At 41.9% G+C, this 18,264-nt stretch overlaps 1 protein-coding gene across 1 annotated transcript; it reads right to left on the bottom strand.

The window, feature by feature from the left end:
* Positions 1-11,817: 11,817 nt before the first annotated feature.
* LOC147886668 (uncharacterized) lies at positions 11,818-14,300 on the bottom strand. Its single transcript, XM_087395296.1, has one exon. It carries the CDS (start codon positions 14,298-14,300, stop codon positions 12,177-12,179), a length of 2,124 nt encoding a protein of 707 aa, XP_087251422.1. The 3' UTR covers positions 11,818-12,176.
* Positions 14,301-18,264: the final 3,964 nt, after the last annotated feature.

Below are 18,264 nucleotides of genomic sequence, written 5' to 3'. Positions count from 1 at the left end.
GATTTTTGTTCTGCGTATTCAGTGCCGTAACAAGGCCGTCGTACTTTGGTGGGACAATTCGTATGCACCTTCGTGCTAGATTCTCGCTGGTGATGGTGATGCCAATCGCAGTCATCTGACCGCACAGATTTCTTCACCTTGGTGATGAACTTCTCTGCCGTTTCAGACTCAGACAGTTTCTCGTTCGCGAGTTGAGTCTCCAGATTTTGAATCCGCATCTGATTCGTGGTCTCGTACTGATTTTTCAAGACTGTCCATGCCTCCTCCGCTGTGGTGAAATGTTGAATTAACGCCATGATAGAATCACTTACACTGCAGACAATAGAACATAGTGCATCTGCATTTCTTCTTGTCCACGTGAGAATCTCATCCACAATTGGTACTATCTGTTGTGCTGCATTGGCTGGATTCGGTCTCGGAACCGGCTTCAAGTCCACCCCAGTAGCAGTATCCCAAAGCTTGTATGCGCTTAGGATGGTCTTCATCTTGAACTTCGAGAGTGGATGCCGTCCAACTTTCCGCTTTCACCGAACGGTGGGATTCGCAGTCTTGCGGGTTGGGCCATCTCTCACAATCTGCTCGCAAATAGAAACGGGCTCCAAACAAGCCCCGTAACCCGAGAGTGGGCTGCCCTGGGAAATGCTCTGTCTACGCTCAATGTGGTCAGTCATGGGATTCCTTCCCGCACTTGCATGTAGCCTAGTTGGCAGTGTGCCAACTCTATCTGAAGCCGTCTAGCCATCAGGCCACACATGGTCCCCATCTGGTGTCCAAACCAGAACCTATCGGATAACTGAGCTACTCAAATTCCTTCTCCTCATATGGGGGGCTTACAAGTACAGTTAGCTGGTTCCCACATCGTTACACGAGAGTGAGCATTGATATCTAACAGTATTGTCCTTGTATTCTTCAAATGTGCATACAACAACTAAAGACAAAAGTCAACACTCTTCCCTTTTAGTCCACTTGACTTTCATGACCACTCTCTTGCTTCCACTTAGCCTTCTCTTGGGCCCCATAGGCTCCAAGGCACAAACATATCTCTATACTTCATTAATACAAAATGGCAAAATTGCCAATTTGGCTTACCAATGAGGTTAGCACTCCTTGAAGAAAGGCTTTGACAAAATAAATTCTTTATCCCGCACTTTTCTATGGGTAAATCTCCCAAAAGAAGGTTGCCAAATTACAATGGAAATTCTGTACAATGCCTAAAAAGGAAGGGGGAATCGGGATAGTGAGGTGTGAATCTTGAGAAATATTCTTTCAACTTTAAGGGCTTTCCAAAAGACTAACACCATTTTTCTACTCTGGTAAGAAGGGACCTCTCTAGTGTCAAACCATTAAGATGAAAACAATAGAAGATCTACCAAAAGCATCAACCATGTTTGGTATAGAACCTTGCACTACTAAGGAGTTCCAAACTCTAGAAAGCTATGTCGAAGGCCTAGGAATCTCTCAAACCTTATCTTCATTGGAATGAGTTTACTAGGAAGATAGGGACGTTCACAAGCAGGGATTCTATGTGGTTTTTAATCATATAGGGGGACACATCTTTGAAAGATGCTACATTGAAAGGGGAACTATGGTTAAATAAGGAAGTGATAATACTATGGCAAGGTTTCCAGAGGATGAAGAGGATTTATGCAGGAAGCCTAAAGAGTTGAAGAGGAGATAAAAGTTGCAGTCTGAAGGAAAGATGTGGTTAACAATAGCAATGATTGCGATACACTGATAAGAACCAAGCAATGGTAATTGGATGAGTATAAGTATTATTCATTAGGACAACAAGTTGTTTGATTCCCTGAAAAATGAACACAGCAGCAATTGCGAGAAGAAGAAACAGAGTAGAATCATGGACATGATAAAATCGAGAGTTGTGAGAGGGAACCTGTGCATGCTCATACAATATTACAAGTTCCAAAAGAAGAAAAGGCAAGGGGATAGAAGAAAGGTAGCTATACAAAATGTACTATCTCACCCGCTTTGACCTCTTATTGATCCAAGACAGAGATAATTATGGGAGGAAAGATACTTTAGTGTGGGTGGGAGGTAGGATACAAGTAACTCTCAAGGAATTCAAGTGGATAGGATAGAGAAACCTTTTCCTAGGCTTAGTTTTGTTGAGCATGATGAGGAACTATTGAAGAATTAGAGGAATAGTTAAATAAGAAATGGCACATAAGAGACTTTGGTAAAATATGGATGGCCAAGTTTCATAGGATATGGACCCTTCTTGCCTTGTGGCTGATTATCATAAAGGTATGATGAACAACTAGTAAGGCCAAGACTATAAGGAGAGATAGGAGGTGTAAGCAATGTCTTAGGGCTCAAGAAAGATCTTCCTCAATTCTTCATGAATTGGCAACTCTTTTTGAGTGCCTAGAACATAGTCAGAGGTCACATTTTCTTTGCTCCCTACTCCAACCATCACATTGTACCTTGTTCTTCTCTACTAGATAGCCTACTTGGCTCCTTCAATGGCACCTTCTTTCGAGCTACTAGCTACTCTTCCTTGCTTGATCTAGATGAGATTCTTTTCCTTTGAATCTCTACACAAGAATGCCTCATGTTCTCTTCCAAGCACTCTATTTTTTTGAATACTTGAAAGATAAAATACCTCAAGAGTCACACACATGGAACCTCTTAGGAAGCCTCTTAATAATTAGCAAGCCTCTTGGTACTTAGCACAAAACCTTTCACTAAAGAGACCTTTCCAAACAACTTGAGACATAGTAAACCTTTCATTGAAGAGACCTTCTCAAACAACTTGAGAGACAATGACCATCCCATGGCAAACACATTGAGCCTTTTAGAGCAAGACTATCAACAAAGAATCTTTCATTGAAGAGACCTTCCTAAATAGCGTGAGATACACTCGACACCCCACGGCTAGCACAGTGTTGAGGAAAGTTCTCTCATATATGATTTTAAAAATGAGAGTGTGAGAACGAACACAATTTTGAAAATCTAACATATTCCTCTTTGCCACACACTCAACAAGGACACGTAGTCCAAGAAAATTGAGAAAACCCACATGGGGAAACTGAGATAGAGTTAGGAAAGGGAGGGAATTACAATCAACGGATATATAAGAGCTAGCACAAAACACAAGATTCTCAACCTTTCACCTTGAGGCTACAACAAGATCTCTGCTCAGTCACTCTCACCTACCACACTGTGCAACTCTAATACCATGTTAGAGTAAACACACAGCTCACATACTCAAAATACACAACTATGAGGAGAGATGACACCAGCATGCTTGCTATACAAAATGTAGAGTCTCTCTCTTAGTACCAAAAAGATGAGTAATATGTCATCATAAGTCCATAGGAACCATTATTAGATCACTTCTATATTTTTCTATGTTCCTATTTATCTACCCATGTATACAAGATATATGGCACATATCATAGTGTTATAGTTGAAGTCACTTTTGAAATGGCAACATAACATAGTTACTATTTTGAGTTTTTAAAATATCCTCTAGAAAATATAAGAATTCATATCATTTTAACAAAAGAATAAACTTTGCACAATCCATTGCAAAATCTAAGAATTCATGACATTTTAACAAAAGACCAAACTTTGCACAATCCATTGTAAAAGGCATGAAAATTTGGACTTAAAAGAAAAGATTATATCATGTTCTACAAGCACAGTATAGAACCTAGGTAAAAAATATAAAAAGTTTTCATGATTTTATGTTCCTAGAGATTAAATAAAGGAAAGGCTAAAATTCATGTTGTTGACACACATTTTTCTTTCCATCACACATCATTTGTGAAAAAACATCACATGAACACATGTAATGCAAAAGCCATAATTCAATATAGTCAATATGCTAGTTGGGTCTATGCTTTCCTTCAATTTGATTATCAATGTATTTGAGTTTTGTTGCATGGTATCAATACTTTCACATTCTTTAAACACACTTTGGACTATTTATTTGGTTTAAAAATATCTGTCTTGGGAAATTTTCTCAAACAAGTTTCTATTATGAACATGAATATGTAGTGACTTGAAGTTAATTGAAAAGCAGTATCCATCTTTGCATCTCTTAATTGACCATGATGGATCATATTTCCATTTGTCAATATTAGCATAATTTCATATTTCCATAATGGATCATATTTCCATCTACCAACATTAGCATAATTACTCTCTTTAACATCAATATTAAATATACTTGTAGAGACTTTTCAATAAAATCATTTTCCTACATACATTAATCTAAAACATATTTACATTAATAAGAAGCTAATCCATGCTCTTTTTTCTATCGATTTATTTCTATGATAGTCTCACATATTACATAAATTTAAGTCCTTACATCCATGTTTATGCATTACCCTTCCTATTATGCTTGAGAAACTATATTATTGTCTCTATTTAGAACCTATTATTTATTAGTTTGTCTAGATAGGTGTGAACATACCAGTTGCTCCTCCTAGCCACTTGTGCAATGCCACATGTCGGATCCCACACCTTGATCACCTAGCCGCCTTAGAGAGCCTCACTTCCCATAGAAATTCATGGGAAAATGAGGGCTCTTCTTTACCTAGTCCTTATTCAGACTCCACTATTAATCACCGCTTTGCATGTGAGATTAATCCAGGGACCATAATTGCCATGTGGCTACTCCTCAATGTGCTTGAATTGCATCAATTGACCACCTTAGTGGTTCCAATGCCCTTCCTCAATCTAACCATGAGGAAGTTCTTCATGTGAGGGTTGCCCACCAGAACACTACGTGCCATACACTAGTAAGTATATCACTTGTTTTCCAACCACCATCGTGAATTGGTCTTTATTGTTGCAGGACAATGCAATCACCCACATCACTATAATAGGTATGGTGTGCAATCGGTGTGCTAGCCTACTCCACTATGCAAGGGTAAGTATCAAACTCCACTCCGCATCGTTGTCGTAGGTCTCGTGCTAGCCTACTCTATTATGCAAGGGTAAGTATCAAACTCATTTCCATGTGTCCTTTGAATTGTGTGGGCCTTCCCTACTGTGCCACATGGAAGGGTGTGTCGCTACTTCACGCCTACCACTAGCACATCTCCCAATCTCTGATACCATTGACATGTGTGAACATAACATGGGACGAGTGCAACTTGGGCCTCCTAGCCACTAATGCAAGGTTGCATGTCAGAGTTCATAGACCTTGGTCTCCTTACCACCGCTAGAGAGCTTCACTTCCGATTAAACATGCATGGGATGTGAGGATTCTCCTTTCTCGAGTCCTTATATGGACTCCATCATTAATCACCACTTTGCATGTGGGCTTAATGCACAAGGGCCACTACTATATAAAAACTCCTCAATGTGCTTGGATTGTATTGAACACCTTAATGTTTCAAATATTATTGAACTATAATAATTTTGTGCATATAATATGACCTCAATTGAGAAATTCTCCATCTATAGTGCTTCTACATCATCTAAAGGTGCAGATTAATCTCTAGCTCACAAGAATATTATGTTTATTATTGCTATGCTCTTAAGAGCTTTGTCATTTCTTAAATTTTTAAGCTATAAACTTTCCACTAATTCTTTCTCATTACGGTCAATGGTCAAATCAATGCTTAATTCATCCAATAATTTGGCATAATTCTCATTTACTTATACCTACTCTAATGGTGGGATGGTGCATCCAATTAAACAACCAATGGTTTAGGAGCCACAAGGCACATGGCCCATATGTATAGAAAGGTTTCAAAGTTCGTGTGCACTTGAAAACCATGATATCCAAAGGAGAATTGTCCTTCAATATATGGTATGGTGACAAGAACATTTTCATATTAGATTTGGGGGGGCTTAGGTGTTGTTCCAACTTTGATGCTTTTAGAATAGTAAGATATCAACCACTTTCAAAAGAAGACTTGCAGATGCCATGATCTAAGTGTGAAACAAGTCCATGTTACAATAAAATCACTAGAATATAAGAACTTTAATGCCTTCAATTTTAAGAAAAACTTTTGTATCCTTAAAAAGAGAAAAAGGTATCTCTAATCTATGAGAAGATCACAATATCACTAGAAACGAATGTCATTTTATATCTAAGAATTACATATTTTGGATTCACAAGACTTTTCAAAGATTAAAAATCATATAAGAGGCTTTTAGAGTAAAACCATTTCTATTTAGTATTTTTTTAATACAAAGAAAACAAAATCAAAGTAACATCAATACGCTAAGAGAAGTAGAATAGCTTAGTGCCTAAATGGATACAAGTATTTTATCGTAGTTAGGTATATCATTGTATAAAAGCATACATCAATTATGGCTTGTAATCTTTTAGGTGATGCTAGCATCTCACACCAAAACATACAGAAAACAACACTTATAATGATACATATACTTACACACATGCTCCGGGGGTGCACTACTAAGAAACCATGTGTATCACGTGCATTCAAGGGGTATTAAAAAACCCCTCAACTAAACTTTTTCTCCCAATAAAAATACCCCTCTTTACTTATGAACTAAGTGATTTTTTCTAAATTTGAATTAAGAAACCCCTCTTGTTATTGTAATCATGTTAAAGTTTTCCAAAACATTGGATTACAATACCCCTCCTTTTGAGTACACATGATACACTAAATTTCTTTAAGGTGAACCCCACGAGCACACATGTAATCGCTTAGACCATGCTAGCATCATATGATGAATCAAAACAATAGAAACTCTTGCTTATGAAATGTACGTGATGCTAGCATCACCTAAACTCTCACACATGCAACCATCTATGTGGTGCTAGCATGCCTTACCTAAAGGAAGAAAAAAGAGCTTTGCAATCTTAAGGTTGATGGTAGTATTAGTCTACTACCATGCAACAAAAGAGAAGTGTTGCAGACTCTATGTCAATGTTGGCATCAACTAAGAGAGTAAAGCTCCTCCACCAAGAAAAAGAAGTTTTGTCAATGCTAGCATCAATCTACTATCATGAAAAAAATACTTAAAGGTTTTGCAATCTCCATGTTGATTCTAGCATCAACCAAGAGATTAAAAGCCCCTCTAAATCCTCCAACATTGTTTTAAGAGTGTATAATTTTAATAGCCTTACACTCTCTTAAGAAATGCTAGCATCACTCAATTTTGTGTAGAGCATGATTCGTTGTTGCTTTGTACTCTCTTAGGAGATGCTAGCATTGCCTAGGAGTGTACAAACCATAAAAAAAGAAGAGAAAAAAGAATTGGGTGAAGACCAGCTCAACCCAAAAAGATATTTTTAAGTGTTGTTTGCACGCTTCATCCATGATAGCATTGATGGGCAAGTCTACCCCCCCCCCCAAAAAAAAAAGGAAAAAATGAAATCCTTGACTAGCTCGTTAATGCATCGAGATGAAGTGAGAAAATGGAACTTGAAAAATGTTTTTTCCTCTTCTCTTCACCTGTTACCTTTTTTCTCTTTTTTTGGGGGGGGGGGGTTTAAGTCTCCAATGATGCTAGCTTTGATTAAGAGAGTACAAGATAACACGAGTTGTGCTCTACATAGAATTGGGTGATTCTACTTGGTACTCCTATCTATAATGCTAGCATTTTGGCCTTCTAAATCATGGTTTGTAATAGTGGATCAATTTTAGCATCGCCCAACCTCTTGCATTTGTCCTATATTTCTAACAAGAAGAAGTTCCAAATGACCAATAATTTCAAAGTACAGGGTGTATTTTCAAACTAGATGGTGTGGTTTCAAACTATACAGTTTCAAAGTAGCTTGAATAAAAAATATTGATTTCATCATTGTATGACCTTTTCGTTTGTGTTAGAAAAGCTAATGCACTTTATTGACCAAAATTTTATAATTATCTTTAGAGGTATTTATTTTTCTATAGTAGACACAAATTATTGCTAAAAAAGAAACAAACTATATATTTTCAATCTCTATTGATTTTTTCAGAGATCAATGATTTTTAATGAGTCAAATTATATTTGGTTATAGTAATTTCTTGGAAAATAGAGAGATCTATTTTAGATGATAGGTGTCACAATAATACAAACCTCCTCCTTCACTTTTAGCATTGATGAATTTGTGATTAGGCAGTGCTCAATCTAGGTTGATTTCCCTAGTACGCCTGCTTGGTTTGGGAGTTCTTTGGATGTGTTGGCTAGTACTTGGAACAAACACCAACACTCATGTCACACCTCCTTTGCTTAACACCTACATTGATACCACCCCCCCCACCCAACTCTTTGCACATGTAAATGCTCAAGCCATGAAGCGATCAACCCACACCGAATGGGTGCCACTCCTTGCCAACACAAAATGTTTTTTTTCGGTGGTTGCACAATGTTGCATTGTGATCTGTGTGTGTGTGTGTGTGTGTGTGTGTGTGTGTGTGTGTGTGTGTGTGTGTGTGTGTGTGTGTGTGTGTGTGTGTGTGTGTGTGTGAATGTGTGTGTGAATGTGCATGCATGCATATGCGTGCATGTGTGTGTGTGTGTGTGTGTGTGTGTGTGTATTTGTCCTTCAAATTGTGACATACACAAGATCGAGGTGATATTTTTGGACTAAGAGAAGGTGATTATTTCACCATCTTAGAAATGAAGGGAGTAAGCAAAGAGGAAGAAAAGGTTCATCACAATCCTATGCCATAAGAAGAGCAGTTTCACTCACACAAAAGGCTTGGATGCACAAATATTTTGAGAGGAGGAAAAATGTTTGTCTCGGTTCAAAGCACTTTAAAAAAAAACAAAGAGCATGTGTAAATGGGGATAATTTGAGAAGACTTTTGGGAGGCGTTTGGGCTCATGGGGAGAGTTAGGAAATTTCATTTGGAGGGAAAATTCTATGTGAGCTTTAAGGCCCACCAAGAGAGGGGGAGATTAGAGGAGCCTAGCCAAAAGGGAAGTGGGGCTTCCAAGTGAGTAGATGGCCTACGTGGTTATGGGGTCACGAGGGGAGGGAGTGTATTTCAGGGGATGTATCTCCATCAAGTTTAACTTAGATCACTCTTCTTGAATGAAGTAATACTTCCCAACAAATCATAGCCTACCTTCCTTTTCCTTGGGGCAATAGTGTCATGGGTGATGATAAAGCATCCACAATTAATCTCATGATGATTCCATTTGCCATAGCAACCTCTAGTAGAGCAACTTTGATGATAGCTAGTAAGGCAACAAAATTTGCAATCATCGCTGGTTGAGGAATGAAAGATGAGGCTAGAACATTGAGCCATGATGAAACCTTTTACACATTGGACTTGCTATTGTGAGGTGGACACTAGTATAGATTGTTGACATGAACATCCTTTTCTCTTGTAACACGTTTGAGATTACGTGGTGGTTTTGAGAAAGGAGTTTATGTTACAAACCCAATACATTGCTCCATCAGATTCCTTCATTAGTTTGTTCATCTATACTTCCAAGCTACGTAATCTAAAGGCATTGTATCTTAAAAAGGTAAATATATACATATACTTGAACCTAAGGATAAAGGATACTAGTGTGCAACCTGTGCTAAGCCACAGTGCACTTGGTTCTTGTATATCGCAGCTCATCCCCTCAATCTCTTTTATGAATGCTTCTCGCTCCTCAATCTCTTTCATGCATCAACCCATAGCTGTCACATCAATCCAAAGCCATCAATAGAAATTTTCCTGCAGTAAGGGTCGTCTTAGAATTGAGTGCGCAATGGAGGAATTCGACATTAGAAGTGCCTTATTGTAGAGAGAATTATCGTCAAAGACGGCGCAAGCATAGAGTGCGCAATGGAGGAATTGGACATTAGAAGTGCCTTATTGTATAGAGAATTGTTGTAAAAGAAGGCTCAAGCATAGAGAAAAGGGTGGACCTTTGGTGACGTTCCTATGAGAAGTCACAAAGTTTCTTCCTTGATTCGGCAACGAGTTGCAGGGTTTCTCCAATGAACGACAGACCGAAAGAGTTGGGCAAGAGATTGGCCCATTTAGAAGGGTCTTGGATCTCCATAAGAGCCAAGTAGCGATGGAGATGGAGATAGGGTGGCTGCAAGGGGAGCAAGGGTAGAAGTATCCAAAGTATGGAGTAAGTGCCCCATGCCGGGTCGTTTATGATGAAGGCAATTAGAAGAAATTACAGTGCTCTAATGGAACTCTACAAGGCGTAACAAAAAAGGAGATGAATTGACTACAGTACAGTATCGAAGCATCATCGCCGCGTGTTGACATGATCAGGAATCAAGGTGAGCAAACTACGTCGATGATATTGTGGTGAAGATGTATGCTCCTTGGGTGAGTGATTTGTTGTTGATTAGATTTGGGGACATTCTTACACAAAAAGGCATGGACATCAATCACTAACTGAATCGAGCAAGAGGGAGGAAGTTTGTCTGCACGGAAAAAGGTATTCAATGGTACAGATTGCTCAAATCTAATCGAATGCTCCAAGGTTCTCCCATCATCTTCCCCCAAACCTCTCCTTAAGAGAGAAAAGGATTTAAAAGGCCTTTGTTTTCCTATTGAGAAATCCAATTGATTTCTTATGTGAAAACATGGAGTATCCTAGTTAAGCTAAGGTGAAAGATATAGTTTTGAAATTTCACCTCGAATATCCTCACACAAGCTCTTACAATACATGAAGGCATTCTAAAAGAAGTATAACGATTTTAAGAGGGGAGGGTACACTCCCCTCATAAATAGAGGTAGTTCCTCATTACCTTCCTCTTTCCTTTCCACCCCTCCCATCCATACATTTTAAAATTCTTTTCAACTTGGGGACCTATTACAATGGAGCATACCTAAAACATGTTGATGATGTAAGAAGCTTGTCTCTCACATGATACATCCCTTCGCCTTGCATGTGCCGATTGGTATTGGGTGTGCATTGAATTCAAAGACCTCAACCTGAACCTTTGAAGTTGATGACTTGTGAGGATAACTCACTACTCTAGAGTCCCTTGAGTGCTCTAGACCCATCCCCTAGTGGTGCATTGAGCCTACTCATGTTGTACTACCTTTTGGTTATTGGTCTATAAAATATCCTTCCTCATTTCTCAAAACGTGGCAACAAGGAGTCACACATGAAGCTCATGTGAAATTTTCGAGTGAAGTAGCGTAGGCAGATTCCTCATCCCAATAAATGTGTAGGGGGCTGGCGTGATCTTTACGAAACTCAGAACGAGGAATAAAAAATTATGACTCATACTTCATGAAAATCACAAAAACATTCTCTATTGCTAATTGCGGTAAATACTAAAACCGCTTCTATTAATGACGTCTCAGAAGTTATTCTCGGGTTATAGTCATGAGCATTGACTGACGAACAAGTTATAAAATTTATGAGAGCTTCTTATAACTGACATGGAAGTTTTTAGCAGCAGGACATGGAAGTTTTTAGCAGCAGGCAAACTCATTAATATTAAGAATCATTCATGATTCTATTCAATCTTTTAGCTCGCTTGCCTGAAATTTATACTTGCCTAAGTTGCCTCTCTTTAAAAGTTCCTGACCATTACAGACGTCGCGACGTGCTCTCTCGAAATTCTCAAGAACTTGATGAACTTTTTGACTCTTGAATTTTTCTGAAGTTTCTTCATCGCGTTTCATCGCGGCTTCCGGAGAAATAATTCAAATTACCGGCAACGTGGGCGACTATACAGAACGAGCAATTAGAATTTAGATCGTCAACGAACCCTCCATTTGATTAATTCTATCAGCCACGACAAGACCAAAATGCCACCATCGAAGCCGTTGCTATCTCTTTCGTATACAGGAAACTCCGACGAGCGTCGAGCATATATTCTTATTCTGCGAGCATTGCTGCTACCAAGACTCTTATACAAGAAATCGTGCTTGCATCCATGCAGCATGCGAAGAACGGCGGTGCTCCCGGAAGAGATGCATGTTCCGGCAATTCGCATAACAAATGCAAGGCGTGCAGAACGAATTGATAGATTCGTCAACGGAACTCGTATTCGAACCCAACAAACCCGGCAAGGATCCGGCAGTGAAAGCAATTATTCTATGGGCTTCTCTTTGACTTACAACAAATCCATTATCCGACGCTCTATTTTGAAAGAACTGGTGCTTGAAAACAAGCACTTTTGCAACGAACAAACGAGTGTCGCAGAAATGCGACGAATGAGTCGACGGAGACAAACAGAACAAAGGTCGGAAGCTGTGGCGGCGGCAACTCCAGAATTCCACAACAGAATTCTACAACGGAACTAGCTGATGATCAAGGAGCTACGAACAAGATGAAAAGCCGGAGCTACGATTGGTGGATGAATGATGAAGGCTGTCGAAAACTTGAGACCAGACCTCAGTGAAAGCGCGGATGATGGTGCCGTGATGCTCCGGCGAATTGAGAGAGAGGAAGCATTGAAGAAGCTCTTCGAGATCAGGAGCTGAGAAAATCTGCTTCTGAAGAATCATGTCCACCATTGAATCCCTGAAGTCGACGAACGGATCCCTCGAACATTTCACCACCGCCACACTTCCCGTCACCCTCCCCTTCGATTGCACCTTCTTGCTCATCTCGGGAAGCTCTTGTTGATCATCATCTTTCGCCATCGTCGATAGAGTCGATGATCTCTCCGTCATTGATTTCGCCTTCCTTCGACTCCCCATCGTTGCATCGCTCGATGCTGCGCTCTCGTCGTCCCCTGATTGCCACTGAATTTGTTGCTCGCTTAGCTTCCACCTCGCTTGCAGCTGCGCCCTCCTTCGTATCGCTGCACTCCCCCCCGCCCCTCCTCTACTCCGCCTCCCGTTCCTTGCATTCGGCCTCCTCCTCCTCTCCCCTGACCTCGGCGTGCTCCCCTGCTGATCCGACGAGCTCGTGTCCCCTCCCTGCACCCGCATCTGCCCGCCTTCTGCGGTGCTCTTGCCTCCAGCTGCTTCCTCGCAACCCTTCTTCTCGCCCATCCTCCCGAGTCCGAGAAGCGACCGCTCAGTCCATCCCTTCGCATTCGCCTCCAGATCAGTCGTGCACGCCGAGCTACACGATTCCTCCTGGCAGCACGAGTAAGGAAATCTCGCCCCCTGATCCCTGGGCATTGAACTTGCCCTGCTGAACGCCGCCGAGCTGTCCTCGGTCTCTTCGCAACACCCGCCCTTCGGTGCAAGCCTGGCGGTATCCTCGAGCAAACTCTCAAGCTCTGCTGGCGAGGACGATGATCTGAATCCGGCCCTTTTCTCCATCCCCTCGACATTTCCATCTTTCTTAGAAGACTTTCCACTTGCATTCGACGGCCTGCCAATGCTACCATCGTACAGTGAGTGGCCTGCTTGCCGAGCTTCCTTCAACAATCTATCGAAAGATGTCACGTGATTCCTCTCAAAGGGCTCGGAACTTGAATTGGAAGAATGGCTCGGCCGTCCTCGTTCGAAGGAAGAGAGGAAAGTATCGTCGCTCGTGAAGGATGAATACTCTTTATCCCAGGAAACCGAACATGCGTCCAATACGCCGTCCGCTGAAGACGTGCTCAACCGGACGGTGTGACCACTTGCATTCGGTGGGGGAACTTTGCCACCTGGATTGTAGACAGTCTTCAGACTCCTCCTCGACTTGGCTAAGTCAGTGCTAGCAACGTTGGGTGCCTGCGAAGGCTTCGATTTCTCCTCGCAAGATTTAACCGCATCATGCTTTGCCAGCTGAGCCTCCATAACCTTAGATTTACTCCCACCCTTCTCCTTCTTCAGCACAACCTTCTTTGGCATAACGTCATTATCAACTTTACCCGATACGTTCCATGCATCTGCCTTTTCCCAGGTCTCTCCAGAGTCCCACGATGCACTTCGATCCTCTCCCACAAAGTTACCTGTTCTCTTTGAGCGCCTGTCATAGTCGTCTGATTTGAGACTAGCGCTAATTGCTTGAAGATTTTCTTTTGCTTTCCTGAAAGAAGACGCAAGCGGAGGTCGGCACCCGCAACCCACAGACACCACCGTATCTTCCCTAGAAATTGCACTACCGCGTCTGTTGGTAGAGAGGGCCAATTCCAGGGAGCCTGCATGAATGGGAGATCTAGGGATTACAGGAAAGGCTACTGGCGAATTCAGAAGACCGGTTGACCGGAGAGGGGACATCCGTGGGGAGAGTGATAGAGAAGCTCTCCTGGGGGAAGCAGGGTAAGTGATATCCAAGGCTTTGTGGTTTACAGGGGAACGAAGAACGTTAGGCTCTCGACAACCTGATCTCCTTAGGATCTGCGGTGAGCGACAACTGAAGTTGGGCGAGCCGCATTTGAAGTAGGGGCTTCGAGGAAGGCTGAGGGGGCCGTCTGGCGATCGACGCTTGTGCTGGAAGCCTTTGATGCGGATGTTGTTGAGCTTGTGGAGCCATAATTGGAAACGCACTTTTCCCATTAGGCAGGACTCTCGCTGATCAGTCACTACTTCGGAAATCCCTCACTGTATATAGCAACTATGCCTTCTTTCAACTGGAACTTGAGATACGATCTGCGTCAGGGGAGGTAAGCAACGGCTCCTGCCGCTCAGTTATCCTCTCTACTTTCTGCCTCTCGTCTTGAGCTACACCATCTACAGGAAGTGGCTTCTTGACGCTCTCTAATTGTGGTTTCGTCGAACTGCCTCTCTCGCTCTGTAATTGTGCTTTCCTTGGACTGCTTGATCACGAGCAGATGGGCCACTCCTGAGGATCTGTCAAGGGGTCAAGCGCTCAAAGGATTGACGAGTCAAGCAAAGGCGTAGGTGAGGGGTGGAGGAGAGCGGCGAGCGGCGATGAGGGAGGAGCTCTCTAATTGTGCTTGTGCTACACCCTCTACAGCAAGTGGAAGTGGGGGACTGAAGCGTGAGTGGTGAGGATCTATGAAGGGGCGAAGAGCTCAACAAAGAGAAGAAAAGGAGGAGCTCGTGAGGGGTGGAGATTGCAATGAGGGGGAAGCAGGAGCTGCGGCAAGCTGCAAAAGGGGAGACAGAGCGAGAAGATGGAGCAAGGGGAGGGAGTCGAGGCGGCAAGAAACAATAGCAAAAAGCAAGGTGGGGATATAAAGAGAAGAAATTCGAAAGGAGGAGGAGGAGGGAGCGAAGGCGAAGGCTGGGGCGAGGGCGAGGGAGCAGGGTGACGACGATACACAACAACGAGAAGGTTGATGGTGGTCGTGGAGAAGATGAAGATCAGTAGAAAGTTTAATTATATATTTATATATCAAATTCTCAAACGTTGAAAGTCGATAAAATCGGAGCTGTCCTTGAAATCCGGCCGTCCATTCGCTGCCCGAAATCCGGCGGCCGGCCTGCCCGCCGGCCGGCCACCGTCGCCGGCTCTACAGCCGCAAACCTCACAATTTCAAATCACCCGCCACGTGTCCTCTCCCATCTCCTGGTGTCTCCGTCCCTCCTCAATCCAGACCCCAAGTCCTAACCCCGTTAATCCCACCCCTCCCCCTAACTTCCCTAAATAACTAACGCTTTGTACCTCCGCCTCTAGTACCATGTTCCCCCATGAGTGCTCCCCCACTTTCAATGTTTTCCTCCTTTATGGAACCCCGTCCTCCTTCTTTAATCATTAAATCTCTCTTGCCTTCTCAAGATACTTATGGCGGGGTACCTTTGCTGGCCTTAGAGCCCTACCAAGAGTCTTTGGTTTCTTCACTAATATGGGCCGATGCCCCTCTTTTTATTTGACCGAGCTTCGCTTTTGCTTTCAATCAAGTTGAGCCACTTTAAAAGGGTGCTAATAAATAATGATATGTTAAGTGTTAATCTTTTTATTGCATTTAAGGTCCTACTTCCACGTCACCTAGGTGCACAGACCTAGGTGCGTGATACCGATCTGCAAGCCATCGGTGGCCAATCCAACCCATGGAGGCACCCAAGGATCTGGTTGTGGACCACTCTACCCATCGCTATCATGCACCTGGGTGCGCGCACCTAGGTGGCATGGAAACAAACCATAAGTGGTAAGCTCAACTACTCTTGCTTTTAAGGCCATAGAGGTTTCGGCACCTTGCATTCTTATAAATTTTATAGCTTCTAGAGTCGGTGCACACACATCCGAAGATGACCAACCGACTATGCACTCTTTCAATTCATACAATTGAGTTGCGAGAGAGAGAAAGCTACACACTGAACAAAGTGGCACCTCAAATTCCTAAGGTGCGAGTCAGGCATCTAATGTAAACTGCCTGCACGAGGTGGTAGTCGCATGGATGATTACCACATATTAGTGGACCATCCATCACTTGGATGGCATGCATGGCCTTATGACGATGCATTCTTTAATTCCCCACTAACCCTTCATCCCTCCTCTCTCCCTTCTCCATCTTCCTTGCCATTCCTCTCCTATTTGCTAATCTTTCTCCAACCTCCCATTTCCCCCTTCAAGGCTTGCTAGCTTCCTCCATACCTTGTACTCCTACTTTGGACCTCAAGCCCAACATACACCATCTAGTTAGATGTTGTCTTTCAAGCTAGTATCCAATTATACATGCTCAAATATTTGTGCCTGTGATTTTGCTCATAGCCTAATGATGGCTTCACCAACTCCTACCAACAACATTACATTTGAAACAACAAATAAAGGGCATTTTTTGAAAAGATTCCCAAAAAAAGTAAAAAAAACAAGCTATTTTTACCAATGTGAAATTTTTTCACACTAAGACTCCTTAGAACCATAGAATTATAGAGAATGTCTTTTTGCATTTGACATATACAAAATTTTGTTAAAAACCTCATCTTGTTATAGCAGCAAAGTTTGAGTAAATACAAAAAAACCATAGTTTGAATGAGCTAATACAGTTTGATTTTCCAAACTCCGTGAATTATATCTTGTGTCTTCTTGGAGAAATTTCCAAATGTGGTTAACTCAAATGCATCTACAATGTTAACATCCTAAAGGTATCAACTAGGCTTCATCCCTCTAATCCTTTGTTTGGTGATACCACCATCTCTGGATTGTAACGACTAGTAACAGCATCAATGAACTTTGTGAAGTACCAATGCATCTCAATGCTGACTGTTTTTTCATTTTACTTATTCACTTCTAACACCTTTGCGATCCAAAGTGGCAAATCATTCGAATCACTTGATGCCAACAATGCAACCATATTTTCAACCTGAAGATCATCCACTAAGCCATTTCACATCTCCACAAGTTCTTCCCTTCTTCGCTTTGTCATTCTTGTCCCAAGGTACATTTCCCTTTCCCTTTCCTTTCCAATAGGAATTCAAGCTTCACATTTTTAAATTTCCTTCTCCACAAGTAAGCCAATATTACTTGATTTTTATTTGCTCTACCTGTATTGTCTAGCTACACATATAAAACAGCTGGTAAAGGCCTTGAATGGTTTGGTAAATTTTCATTCATTACTGTCACTGTGAGGTTTGAATCATTTCATAGATTTGGATTTGTCACAAATACCTTTGCTCTCAAGGTTGCTTGGGGAGTAGAAGATAGGGACCAAGGAGAATGAGCAACCATAAGGCCAGTTTGCAAGCTAACACACAGTAATCACAAGGGAGTCAGTGGTGAAGCTTATAGGTGCAAGGGCAAGAGTAAGAGTACAAAAGTGAGGCCATATGTAAAGACCAACATAAGATAAAATGAATGAAAGGAGAAACTTAAAGTGCACTGTGATGGTCTAGTCAATCAACCCACAATTAACAAGCAAAAGCATACACAGTTGGGGATCTGTGACAGCACCAAGAGCTAAGAAGGTGTAACCGTGACAAACGTTAGAAACACCATAGAGACGGATAAGAAAGATGGTAGGGATGATGAAAGAAAGGTAGCAAAAGGGCTTGGAAGAAGATCTTGTGAGTGACTTGTGAGGAGTAGCCATGAAAAAGAAAGCATAGAAAATGAAGGAGCTGAAGATGCACAAAAGTCTCCATCCTTGCAATCATTTGTCACACACCATAAAGGATCGTGGATCTAAGGTGCTACACCACATGCGATAACTTAGAATGACCCATCAGGATGCCAATGATGGGAGAAGGAGCCATTAGGATGCCAATGATGGGAGAAGGTGCCGTTGGATGCCAAACTAACGCAACCTAATAAATGCCCACAGAAGAGCAATATACTACAATGTTCCAACCCGCACTGTGAGCCGCATGAAGTAAAAAACACAAAGCACTTAGCGAGATGAGCATCCAATGCAAGGAGATGGCAAGATGGCTCCTAGTCAAAAGGGAGGTGCAGCCATGTGGAAGGTTGGCGACAAAGTAGAGGCAAGGAGGCAGTCATAAGGTGTCGCTAGACTAATTGAGAGTAAGGTGTCATGAGACTATGTAGAAGGCATAGCAAGAATAAAGGTGTGAGAGGAGTGCAACTTATAAGGAGACCCTCATGAGCATAACTGACCAT

Source organism: Dipteris shenzhenensis, chromosome 24 (assembly GCF_047967505.1).
Source record: "Dipteris shenzhenensis isolate YYH24624 ecotype China chromosome 24, Dip_SZ_1.0, whole genome shotgun sequence".
Lineage (NCBI taxonomy): Eukaryota > Viridiplantae > Streptophyta > Polypodiopsida > Gleicheniales > Dipteridaceae > Dipteris > Dipteris shenzhenensis.
The sequence above is the reverse complement of the archived record's forward strand: the minus strand, read 5'-3'. Positions and strand labels throughout refer to the sequence as shown.

Coding starts and splice junctions, on each gene's coding strand:
- LOC147886668 (XM_087395296.1), bottom strand. CDS start 14,300: ATGGGAAAAGTGCGTTTCCAATTATGGCTCCACAAGCTCAACAACATC.